Source organism: Pseudorca crassidens, chromosome 11 (genome assembly GCF_039906515.1).
Source record: "Pseudorca crassidens isolate mPseCra1 chromosome 11, mPseCra1.hap1, whole genome shotgun sequence".
Classification (NCBI taxonomy): Eukaryota; Metazoa; Chordata; class Mammalia; order Artiodactyla; family Delphinidae; genus Pseudorca; species Pseudorca crassidens.
The window spans coordinates 88674435-88687979 of record NC_090306.1 but is presented as its reverse complement, the minus strand read 5'-3'; the positions used below and the strand labels follow the sequence as shown (position 1 = coordinate 88687979).

Sequence of the window (13545 nt, the reverse complement as noted above, 5' to 3'; positions counted from 1 at the left end):
ACAGTAGAAATGTAGGTACTTTTTAGTTTCCTTCCTTGTATTTTTAACCATATAAATAATAAAAAGAAACCAGTAAAAGTGGTTTTGAAAAGTAGAACTAAGTATTACTGGGTCAACTGATAAAACTGATAAATGGAAGGCAGGTCAGATAAAAGTATTGTATCAACATCACATTGTCTAAAAAATAGTAACCACTGTGTGGTTATACAGGAAAATGTCCTTGTTCATAGGAAATACACATTCAAGTATTTAGGGGTAAAGGGGCATTCAACTTACTCTCAAATGGTTCAGGAAAAAGAAATACACACAGATGCACAAAGAAAGAGGAAGGGAACATGCAAAGTATAAAACAAATGGGCAAAATGTTAATAATACATGAATCTGGATAATGGGTATACAGAAATTCTTTGGGCTATTTTTCAATTTCTCTGTATGCTGAAAATTATTTTAAATTTTTGGGGGAAAAGTAGTAGTAAAGAGTAGAACTTACCTCAATATTTTCTTCCCCAAATTTCTCCACAGCTTTCTCTTCAGAAAGACCACAAGCACCATATTCCAAAGGAGTGAAAACGGTCGTTGGAACATTTTCATAGTCACACTGTTTCAAAATGGAGGAAAAGAGTTATGACAGAAGGAATTATAACTCAAAAGAGCATATACTTCAAAAAGGTTCAAATTTAGGAGAGGAAAACAGACTAATAAAAACCTACTATGCTGAGAACCATTAACTGATATGATAAAATTTCAGCAGCGGTTTAAAGTCCATTAATACTAGTCATGAATAAACAATTTGCGTGGCCTCTCCACCCATCTACCAACAGATATACAAGGACATCTTTTCTCTCCCTTAAATAAAGCAGCCAAAAACACCACCAGTGCACCCAATGCTTAAAGTCTCCTATTATCAGTGGCAGAAGTTAACAGACTTTATTGGAAAATCAATCAGGCAATACAAATCAAGAGCCATAAGAACATTTAATAATTTTTGGCCCAATAACACCACTTTTAGAAATCTATAATAATAATTTAATACATAGCAAAAGCCACATGCATTAATTGAGCAATGCCGCAGTTCTTATCAACAGTGGCAATATTGGAGAGGTTTTAAAATGCAAATAAGGAAGTGATTCTGTAGTACATATTTCCAATGCAAACTTATGCAGCCATTAAAATGGTAATGAAGGCCACAGCAACAAAAAAGTTCATGATTACGACAGTATTTCCAAAGCACATTTTAATAGGCGTAGATGTCGGAAGGGTTCTGAAGTGAAACAAGTTTGTAAAATGCTGTAATTAGCAAATAAACAGGTTTCTCAACTATCAGATTCCTCAGAGCCTTTGATATGCTGATGTGAATTGTGAAAAATGTAATTATGTAAGTGCCAAATATGTTTGCCAGTGCTATTTGGTAAAAACCTACCCAGTCACATTTGGACATAGAGGTAAAGCCTAAATTTAAGGTAAGCGCTTAAAATATGAAAAATACAATTCTCCCTCTCTAACACCATAGGGTGAGATTTTTAAAATGTGCCTCCCTCTAGAAATAGCATATATAGTCTTTTTTCTCTAAAAAGAGCACAAACCCTTGGAATTCCGATTCCAAAGTAAAGGCAGACATCCACTTACAGCCATAATGGACCAGGTTTACTTCCTGTTTTAAACAACTAAAAAACGGGACAAATATGCAATACTTTTTAAGACACTGATGGTAGGGTGTGCGGCACTGTGGTCCCTGTGAGAAGGGAAACAAATGAGGTGAGACCAGCGATTGCTCTAGTCTCCTGCCCAGAGCAGTTTCCAGGGCTTGGTGCAAAGAGAGGGAACAGAGTGCAGGGTCTTCCTGAGTTATGGAGACAGAGATCCCAGTTCAGGGAAGCCAATGTGGCCCGAAGCCGCAGGGCAGAACACCAAAGTGGGTAGAGCTGCACAAGGAGAACTTACGATCTGCAGAGAGGGCCTCCTGAGATTTGGGCTGAGGACTGATCTGTAAATGGATGCCAGAGGAAAGCACTCAAGGGTGAGGAAAGAACCACTGGAAATCAGTGAGCCCCCAAATGACCAGAGCTCTTACAGGACGGGAATCAGTTTCTGTTCCCACAGGCCAGAGTAGAGAAAGAGTTCGTAGTAAGAGGAACGGGGGCAGAGTCCTTGAAAGGGCAACAATTGAGTAGTGGAACTAAATTGGGCCTAAATGAAAGGCTGCTGTTGACAAACCTTAAAAAAGCTGAAAAGCAAGCTACACGAGGATAAAATTAATCCCCTGTAACATAACGGGCCACCAGAACAAAGTCCAACACTATATAAAGGAATTCAACAAAACCCAGCCCCCAACAGTGTAAAATGCACAAAGTCTGCATCCATCCAAAGTAACACAACATGCAAATGAGCAAGGACACACAAACTAATACCAAGAGGAAAATCAATCAACAGAAACAGACACTGCAAAAGAGAGAAGGGGATTAGCAGAGGACATTAAAAGAGCTATTACAAGGACTTCCCTGGTGGCGTGGTGGTTGGGAGTCTGCCTGCCAATTCACGGGACACGGGTTTGATCCCTGGTCCGGAAGGATCCCACATGCCATGGAGCAGCTGAGCCTCTGCGCCACAGCTACTGAGCCTGCACTCTAGAGTCCGCGAGCCACGGCTACTGAGCGCGCGTGCTGGAATTACTGAAGCCCGTAATTACTGAAGGCTGTGAGCTCCGCAACAAGAGAAGCCACCGCAATGAGACGCCCGCGCACCGCAACGAAGAGTAGCCCCTGCTCGATGCACTAGAGGGAGCCTGCGCACAGCGGCGGGGACCCAACACAGACAAAGATTAAATAAATAAATATTTTTGGTTTTTTTTTTAAAAAGGAGCTATTATAAATGTGTTCTGTAGACTCAAGAAACTAGAGAAAAATAGGAATCCGCTGAGGAGAGAAAAGGAAAATATATTTTAAATAAGTAAAACTCGTAGAGATGAAAGAAACTGCTTGAAGTGCAAACTACACAGAATGGGATTTATATCCCAAGACAGTGCAAAAGAAAAGATCAGTGGACTTGAAGACATTGCAATAGGCTCTCTAAAAAAATAAAGCACAGAAACAGGGAGAGAAAACATGAACAGAGCATTAGAGACCCACTGAGGGAACCAACATTCATAATGTGAGGCTGAGGGGGAAAAAAGAGGGGGAAAGCAGAAAAATTGAATGGCTAAAAAATTTCCAAATTTGATGAAAACTATGAACAGATAAACCCCAAATCTCTACATACCACCAGCAGAATGCCGAAACATGCAATGATCAAAATGCTAAAAAACAGTGATTAAAAAGAAAATCTTAAGAGGAACAAAGATAAAAATGATGGCATATTCTCTTTAGAATCTATGCAACCAGAAGACAAGGGGCAAATACTTAAATAAACACTGTAAATCTAGAATTCTACATTCAGCAAAAATATCTTCAAAAAAATGAAGGCAAAATAAACTTAAAAATAAAAAAGCCAAGGAATTCCCCTTGAGCAGACATGCACTAAACAACTGTTAAAGGAAGTTCTTCAGGCAGAAAATGGTATATCAGACGGAAATCTGGATCCACATAAAAGACATTTTTTCTCCTTGGTCTCAAAATTCAGTTTCCAATTGGCTTAAATAGACTATTGTGGCCTAGCCTGAGAAATGTAATCCTTGTTTTTAATACTTTATTTGGATAAAATACTTTGCAGTTTTCACAATAAACAACGTAATAAGCTTCTAGAACACAACCCATCCTCAAGTTGCAGATATGTGTACCGTGGTTTCTCTGTAGTTTCCACATAAAATAGTTTTACATTTACTGTAAAATTGAACTAATTTACAAAGAACCACTTTAAGTAATAATAAAGATGCTAGGGCTTCCCTGGTGGCGCAGTGGTTGAGAGTCCACCTGCCGATGTAGGGGACACGGGGTCGTGCCCCGGTTCGGGAAGATCCCACATGCCACGGAGCGGCTAGGCCCGTGAGCCATGGCCGCGGGGCCTGTGCTCCGCAACGGGAGAGGCAACAGCAGTGAGAGGCCTGTGCACCACAAAAAACAAAACAAAACAAAAAAAAGATGCTAACATTTGCTATTTGTGAAAATAAAAGTATTTCAAGTGTTTGAGAGCAATTCTAAAACGATCCAAGAGATAACTACTGGTCCTTGGAGATGACAGCTGGAGTGCCCATCACACTGGGTTCTAAAGCTGGTACGTGTGCCTTATCATCTGGCTTTTTAAAGAGCTTAGTGGAATGTCCATCATCTACAGGCTGACTCAGCTTTATGATCTGTTCTGTTTTTGAAATGATAAAAACATTTTTTTTCATTCCTTCATTTATGTATGTTCCCAAAATAACAGAATATTTAGTGGCAAATATTTTTAGCAGCTTTGAAAATGACTTTAATCATCTTGTTAAAAAAGATTCATTTAAATTTTTCCAATATATTTTCCACTTCATTTTATTTAGTAGAAGCACCTCTGTACTTGGTGGTGGATTCTTTAAGTCTTGAGACATCTGCTCTATCCTCAGCACATTTTATAATCCATACTTCCCAAATCTTCCTTATCTCTTAGGCGATACATTTTCATGGTTAAGACAGCAGTACCTACAATCAGATGTGGACTGGATTTATGCCTTGGCTACCTCCAAGCACTGTGACCTTGGACAATTACCTAATTTCTTGTAAGATGTCATCATTTTCCACAGCTGCCCTAAGGTGGAATGAGGTATGTGTATACAGCACTTATTAGCACAGTGCCAAGCACGTCAAACATAGCTGCTCTCTGTCCCCTTTCCTCCCAACACTCTTATGAAGCAATGAATATGTTATCAATTTTGAGGAAAGGCACAAACACCTATGATTCAATTTGGGTTCTCTTAAAATCCCATAACAGATTTAATTTAGGCAGGTGTTTATGTTAAGCTGAATTTTTCAACGGAGAGCTGCTCCTTTAAAAGGAAGGAAGGGGGCTTCCCTGGTGGCGCAGTGGTTGAGAGTCCGCCTGCCGATGCAGGGGATGCGGGTCCGTGCCCTGGACCAGGAGGATCCCACATGCCGCGGAGCGGCTGGGCCCGTGAGCCATCGCCGCTGGGCCTGCGCGTCCGGAGCCTGTGCTCCGCGGCGGGAGAGGCCACGGCAGTGGGAGGCCTGCATAACGCCAAAAAAAAAAAAAAAAAAAAAAGGAAGGAAGGCAGATGTGGATCCTCTGACGTTCTCAGATATGTGGGAATGTTCTATTAATACATACTGGGCAAAATTAAAAGGATTATGCAGTTCTTTAAAAACAAAACAAAACTGTGTAATTTCCCCAAATACAATTAACCTAGATATCTATTAGCATTTCAGCTTTGTTTACTGTATTTGAAGGACAGACTGGTGAGATTTCAAACTCAGGGACTTAGCACCACCTGTTTATTTTCCTGTTCGGTAAAGCACTTGTCATATTAGTTAGACTAAAAACAGGGGAAAAAGAACAAACAACAAAAAAAGAGTCCTTTAATTTCAATTTACATTAAATTCTGATGCTGATAAAAGCTTAAGGCACTTTAAGAATTTGCTCTACCTGGCAGATGCTAGAATACAGTACTATTCTCACACACAGAAGAATATGTCCAAAGTAAGTGGATTCACTATTTTTTTTTTAAAGGAATTTTGTGCTACAATAATTTTAAATTTATTTAGTACCAAATTTTTGTATATTTGCTCTCTGGTTATTATTGGTATAAAAAAAATCTCCTTCCATTTTAGGAAATCACAAGGACTCAAGGTCAAAAACAAATGCACCTCACATTTTATTTCTTAATACCCCTTTCTTGGTTCACCATTACTCAAAAACTCCAACAGTTAAAGAGGTAGATAAGTTTATTTCAAATAGTGATATGGGGGCTTCCCTGGTGGCACAGGGGTTGAGGGTCCGCCTGCCGATGCGGGGGGCGCGGGTTCATGCCCCGGTCCGGGAGGATCCCACGTGCCATGGAGCGGCTGGGACCGTGAGCCGTGGCCGCTGGGCCTGTGCGTCCGGAGCCTGTGCTCAGCGGCAGGAGAGGCCGCAGCGGTGAGAGGCCCGCGTACCACACACACACAAAAAAACAGTGATATGAACCAACTACCATTCCCTGGATGATCAGACAACCCTGGATTAAAAACCCTTTTTAACCTCAATCCTGTTATCCTCAAAACATAAGATTTTATCATGCTACAATCCAAACCAACCCCAGGTACATTCAAAATGCTTGTCACAAATTCTACTAGCAGTATTCTTTGAAGTTTCAGTCGCTGTAACCCAACTAAATCAACCCATGATGTCTTATGCACAAGGAAAATGGGTAGTGACTAAATTCTTTACAATCGATATTTCTAGAATCCTTTTAAAAAAATAGTTAGGGAAGGAACGTTGGTAATGGGTAGGGGATATAAGGGAAACCTCTATACCTTCCTCTAAATTTTGCTGTGAACCTAAAACTGTTCTTTAAAAGGTCTTAAAAAACTAATTAGAGCATATTTATTCTTTTCTTGCCATCTAGTCCCATGAGACACAACCAAGAGTTTCCATTTCCTGCAATGACTTTTAAAATCACTTACATATTCAACATTCCAAGAGCAGAAGATCTGCTTTTGGAAAGGACAAGGGAATAAAGCCTGAATATTGGTTTAAATAGCTCTGCACATTGACATTACTACCTAGATCCCCAAATCCTTTTGCAGCCTAGACAGGGGCCATAAAAAGATTTAGAAAACTGTAACTCAAATTGGTAATAATGAAATTGATGTAAAGTGCAACTATTAGGAGAATATGGAACATAATAGTGCTGAAACTTGATTAACCAGGCTCATTTTATTCTTAGTGTGATTCTAAGAGTGACAATTTCCATAATAAATCACAAAGGTACAGTGGTCTTAGCAATGTCTTGTCTGGAATAGAGTTAATAAAGCACATCTAGGATGCCATCATCAAAACAACTAAATTATTCAAGACCTGGAAAACTTCACAACCACCCTACACAGAGCACCGGGAGGTACCATTACAACAGCATGTCCGTGGTGACAGCCCCAACACTCACCTTGACAGTGGAGCTCCCATACAGCCTCCGCGCCAGCAACCTTCCTGCCTGGATTGCCACTGGGGTGAGCTCCAGCTTCCCCTCTAACACATCGCCAATGGCATAGATGTAAGGCACGCTGGTCTGCTCTTCATCCGTGACAGGTATTTTTCCAGTCCTGCAAATTCATTCAGTTAAAATCATCATCAATTACCACTATTCAGTAAGTAGATCAAAATCCCCTTTCTCCCAAAGAAGCCCCAAACTGTGGCTCTAACTGAGGGCAATGTTCTCATGTATTACCAAAACAACAACAAAACTCAGAGGAACCAAAAGCTTAGAAATTCTAGCTATTCTGAAAATCAGAGGAATAAGAAAACTGTAAGAAACCCTGGGATGGGAAAAGTAGAACACACTGGTTAAGAATGAATGAGGATTCTAAGGTGTGATAACCAGGTCTGTTAGTTATTACCTCTGTGATGTTGGGAGGGCTATTTAACATCTCTAAGCCTCATTTTCCCACCTATCAAATGGGAATAATGATAATGGGAATAATTGGTGAGAAGAAAAGGAATACCATCATCTACCTTAAGGGGCTGTGAGGACTGAATAAGAATGTGTATAAAACATTAAGCACAGTAGTCCACGGAGTCCAGTAATTACAGAATAAGTGTTAACATTATACAAAATCTAAACCTTGGCCCCAGTTGGAAACAGGTGAGTAGGTTATTAAAATGGTGGAACACTTGGTCTGCTAAATCTTATCAGACCTCCCTAACTCCTTTGTCTCTCCAACCGAAAGGGGAAAGAAAATAATAAAGCAAAAATGTTCACATTAAGATTAAGAAATCTCTTCTGTATAAATGTTATTCCTGGAAGGGGGTAGAGGGGGCACCCTGTATTTTCAATTTCCAAGGCAGCTAGCCTCTCAGAGCACTTGTTTTTACTTGGATATAAGAAGGGTGATACTGGGAAATACCCCATGCTACTCCTGTAAGCAGACAACAGAGTCTCAATTACCCAGTGCAGTGGTATAGTCCAAAGGGATTTTAACTTATAAAACATCAAAGTTTTCAGACTCGTAGCTGTCACTAGAAATGTAGCGACCACTCTAGTGATCCTAAAACTTGGTAGCTTTGAACATGGTTCAGATCTGCATATTCAATGAAGCTTTCAAAGCATATACCTGCAATTCACTGGGAAGTTGGATCTTTTTCTGTACACATATACATTGAAGAAACAAAATGCAAGCCAGCATACCTCTCATTTAGATTTTGAAAAGGAAAAAAAAAAAAAGACAAATAGGAAATATCATGATTGGCACTGAAAGAAGAGTCTTCTAAGCTTAAAAAGGGAACGCTCCAACTATGGTAAAAACTAACTTTAAAATCTAAAACTCCAGTATTAATCGACCTTATAAATAACTGAAATAGTACTTAATAAAACATAATAAAGATTTTTTCTTACTGTTCATTTAATTTTACCCCCACGTTTTCTAAGCCAATTTCCCTTGTGCAAGCATCTCTTCCTATTGCCAGCAATACCTGAAAAATTATTAATATATAGTGACTGTTAATAGAAAGGCTTTGCATGAGTTATTCAATCATATTTTTTTCTGTTTATTAAGGCGATGTGATTCATTTTCCAGACCTGGAAAGACATATTCTATTAAGATAATAATGCAAGAGTTTAAACAAATCAAAATCATTTAAATTAAATCTTCTAAACATGACATAGTAAAAAGCCTCACCCATTTCTTGTTAAGAAAAAGGGAGTTAACAATTCCTTAATAAGTCTAGCCAAGTATAGCGACAAAGACAGCATAGCCTATGACTGAAATAAGTTATTTTTTTAAAGTGGTGGGCTGGGAAAATGAAAGAACATGGAGCAGAGAAATTCTAGCTCATTTTTAAATGTTGATACCTTTTAATAGCCATCTGATAAACAGTATTTAAGTTATAGTGGAGAATATTTGAATCCATCCCTGTACCAAAACAAATTATAATATCATAAGTAATAAAGGTGTCTTAGAATAGGAACAGAACCAAGGGTTTTGGAACTAGCAACCCAGCAAACATCCAGTGAGCACACTATCTGTTTTCTAATTAAGTAGGACCGAGGTCCATTCCTTACCGTATTATACTCTCCTTCGATGGTTTTGTCACTATCAGTGGACTTAGCTACCACCCTGAGTCGGCCTGGTGTCCCTGCTTCAATTTGTTCAACCTACAAAAGTGATAAAGTTTTACTCCACGATAAAGACATGTATCAGTATCAAGATGGCTAATTATGCCCTCTCCTTCTATCTGGTTAACCCGAAGTTAAAACATGAAATTTGGCTTGGAAGGTCTTTTATGTCCCACCTCCCTCGCATTAACATCTTTAGGATGACATGTGGTTCTTTTATGTATTTCCTTCTTTCTCACTGCTTAATGTTTGCTAGAGGGGCTTTCCTTCAAATAGTTCTCAAACGGAATAAAATTCAGAGAGAAAGCAGGAAAGGAGAAAGCCAGAGAAAGTACACTACAATCTCTAAAATTAAACCAATGACTTACTGCTTCTGCCAGGCTCCTATCTTATGACTTACCCAGAACCATTAATCCCATGCTGCTCACATTCGTACATTCCCTTTTGACTACATATGTTCAGCTTTGTCAACAAAGAATAGACACGGAAATAGATCAATCACGATACAGATAAGAGCCAGAAAGCCCTAAAAATCATAGTGGGTGAGGGGGTATGTGTGCTTGTCATAACTAGGGGTTGTCTTCAGGTGAGGACGTAGGAAGGCTGAGCAAGCCCTGGTACTTGTGCTCTAGCAAATGAGTCTGAACATATTAACCTACTACACATACACATAGAAATCATGGGTTTCTGTATAATACTTACTGAAGAGACCCATAAAATCAACTGCAATTTCTACCCTACCTTTAAAATACAATACACTCTGTATGGGAAAACTGTGAAGCGTCATTTTATTTTCAACGTCAACAAATAGTAAAGATTCCCTTCTAAAATTCCTTTCCTTTCTTACGTAGTTAAGCCCCTTTGAACATACTGGAAATGTCTTTCCGTTTAAATTAAAATATTCTAATTTTTGGAGAAGAGTTGAATTGGTCCATGGCTTAGATTTGCTTAAACATATTAAAGGCCTCATCCCTCCCTCAAATTCCTTTCTGCCTCACTCACTTCTGTGTTCCAGTCAGGCCTTTCCTGTAACTAGCACATTTTCTGCCTTTAGAACAATTTCATTCCCCATGGCCTTTTTGCACATGCTATATTCTTGCCTAAAATGCATTCTCTTTCCCTCCTCTCCACAGAAGGCTTCGTCCACTGCGTCACTTTATAATACAGCCAGCGTTCACCACCTGCCTGCGGGGATCAGGGACACCCTGGTAACCCCAGCAAGATATTATGTACACAGACACAAGTTTATTTCACTAGGGATAGTCCACCACATTCTCAAAGGGCCTACAATGCCCCAAATGTTAAGATATTATAAAGGAAGATGCCACTTTTCTATCAGGATAGCATATACATACAGCTGCCATTTTCTAATCATCGTCGTAATGCTAATGCAATCTTCATGAGAACTCTAAGATAGGTGCTATCAATTATCATCATTTTACAGAAGAAACTGAGGCCCAGAGAAGTTAAGTAATTCTCCCAGAGTCATAATAGTAAGAAACTGGGAGAACAGCGTTTGCACCCAAGTCATTCTGATGCCCACGCTCATCAAGAGATTATCGGCATCAAGAGATTCATGGTCCCACAGAAAACCTATGTTATTAACCCAATAAGCAATTTTTAAAATGACAGCTAAAATTCCTTAATTTTAACAAAACAGTCCCATCCTTACTTGCCCTAAAGGAAACTGTTACTTTGAGGTATGCAAAGTGATCGATTTTGCCACTCTTATGTATCAAAACATTTGTGGTAATGTTAACAAGTCTCAAATATAACTTGGCATATTATTCAGCATTTTCAAAAGAAGATTACATGAGCAAAACAGGCCAGCCCACATAACAAAATTAGATAATCACTTCCAGGGAGGCCAGAATAATACAATGCATCTGTGGACTATACTGTATACAAAATAGAAATGTCTTTTGCAAGAAAAAAAAAAAAAACCAGTCATCTTAAACTCTTATTTAAATAACTGGTATGTAGAACGAAACAAGTATAATAGACCAAAGATAATAAAATAATGGAATGCATAAAGGAAAGCATTAAGCAGAAGAGAACTAATAAAGGTGGTAAAGTTGAGAAGGGAAGGAAATTATTAATCTGCAAACAAGAACAAAGCTATTTAGGTGGTAGGAAGGTACCAGTTTATACACCTAAATCACACAAGTTGAGGAATTACAGCATTCCCAATGGTTTATAATGCTGAAAGGAGGCTTCTATCACTCACCCCAACTCTATTCTCTTGCCTTTTAACATGAATATAGAATCAACAAACATATAGGCAACCCCACTTACTTTTATTGGTACAAACTGTCTTATAAACTTGATACCATGTTCTTCCATATGTTCACCGATTTTGTTGGCCATGTCCTGGTCAAACCCTCTTAGGAGAATGGACCGTACCATAACAGTGACATCTAAACCAATGCCAGCAAGAAATCCAGCACATTCCAAAGCAACGTAGGATGCTCCAACCACCAGGGTCTTACCCGGGCAATAGGGTAAAGAGAACAGATCATCACTGAAAAAGAAAAATTTTTTTTTAAAAGGAAGGAAAGAAAGAAGAGAAAAATGTTCTTATGTGAATAATGACCATATCGAAGTAGACCTTTTTACTTTCCTAAGAACAAGACACTTTTAAAATTAAAAACATTCAATTAGCTACACACATAATATTTGAGAAGATTTGATAAGGTCTTAGACACTCTCCTTTCTTGCCACTTAGCTGCTCTGGAAGCAGCTCGAGCTACCATGGCTCAGCACAGTAAACCATACAACTCTGACATTAGCCCAACTCCCAGTCAAACACATTTATTCTGTACTATCCAGAATAATTCTCCACTTACGTGTTTACAACCATACATTTGCAAACCCAAACTCCCACCCTCCTCCCACCACTCAGCTCTCCCTGAGGTACAAACCCGGTGTTACTTCCCCTCACCTACAACACCAATTATCAAGCGGGGGAGAGAGGGACTTCCCTGCTGGTCCAGCGGTTAAGACTCCACACTCCCAATGTAGGGGGACCAGGTTCGATCCCTGGTCAGGGAACTAGATCCCGCATGCTGCGTCTAAAAGATCCCACATGCAGCAACTAAGACCCAGCACAGCCAAATAAATAAATATTAAAAAAAAAAAAAAAAGAGTGGGGAGAGGGGTGGGGAAAACTTTCAACATATGGGTTTTATAATATGAGAACCAACTACAAAAAGACACTGATGAAAGAAATTAAAGATGATACAAATAGATGGAGAGATAGACCATGTTCTTGGATTGGAAGAATCAACATTGTGAAAATGACTCTACTACCCAAAGCAATCTATAGATTCAATGCAATCCCTATCAAACTACCACTGGCATTTTTCACAGAACTAGAACAAAAAATTTCGCAATTTGTATGGAAACACAAAAGACCCCGAATAGCCAAGCAATCTTGAGAATGAAAAAAGGAGCTGAAGGAATCAGGCTCCCTGACTTCAGACTATACTACAAAGCTACACTAATCAAGACAGTATGGTCCTGGCACAAAAACAGAAAGATAGATCAATGGAACAGGATAGAAAGCCCAGAGATAAATCCACACACATATGGACACCTTATCTTTGATAAAGGTGGCAGGAATGTACAGTGGAGAAAGGACAGCCTCTTCAATAAGTGGTGCTGGGAAAACTGGACAGGTACATGTAAAAGTATGAGATTAGATCACTCCCTAACACCATACACAAAAATAAGCTCAAAATGGATTAAGGACCTAAATGTAAGGCCAGAAACTATCAAACTCTTAGAGGAAAACATAGGCAGAACACTCTATGACATAAATCACAGCAAGATCCTTTCTGACCCACCTCCTAGAGTAATGGAAATAAAAACAAAAATAAACAAATGGGACCTAATGAAACTTCAAAGCTTTTGCACAGCAAAGGAAACCATAAACAAGACCAAAAGACAACCCTCAGAATGGGAGAAAACATTTGCAAATGAAGCAACTGACAAAGGATTAATCTCCAAATTTTACAAGCAGCTCATGCAGCTCAATAACAAAAAAACAAACAACCCAATCCAAAAATGGGCAGAAGACCTAAATAGACATTTCTCCAAAGAAGATATACAGACTGCCAACAAACACATGAAAGAATGCTCAACACCATTAATCATTAGAGAAATGCAAATCAAAACTACAATGAGATATCATCTCATACCAGTCAGAATGGCCATCATCAAAAAATCTAGAAACAATAAATGCTGGAGAGGGTGTGGAGAAAAGGGAACACTCTTGCACTGCTAGTGGGAATGTGAATTGGTTCAGCCACTATGGAGAA

General features: G+C 39.1%; 1 protein-coding gene across 3 annotated transcripts in view; it reads right to left on the bottom strand.

The window, feature by feature from the left end:
• Positions 1-13545, bottom strand: part of TXNRD1 (thioredoxin reductase 1) — a 72709-nt gene that overhangs the window by 17787 nt on the left and 41377 nt on the right. For all 3 annotated transcript variants that reach the window (XM_067697790.1, XM_067697791.1, XM_067697789.1), the window contains exons 7-11: positions 11522-11747; positions 9173-9265; positions 8507-8583; positions 7061-7217; positions 491-598 (exon numbers count right to left, since the gene is read on the bottom strand). In XM_067697790.1, coding sequence (XP_067553891.1) covers positions 491-598; positions 7061-7217; positions 8507-8583; positions 9173-9265; positions 11522-11747 — 661 coding nt within the window. The remainder of the gene's footprint in view (positions 1-490; positions 599-7060; positions 7218-8506; positions 8584-9172; positions 9266-11521; positions 11748-13545) is intronic.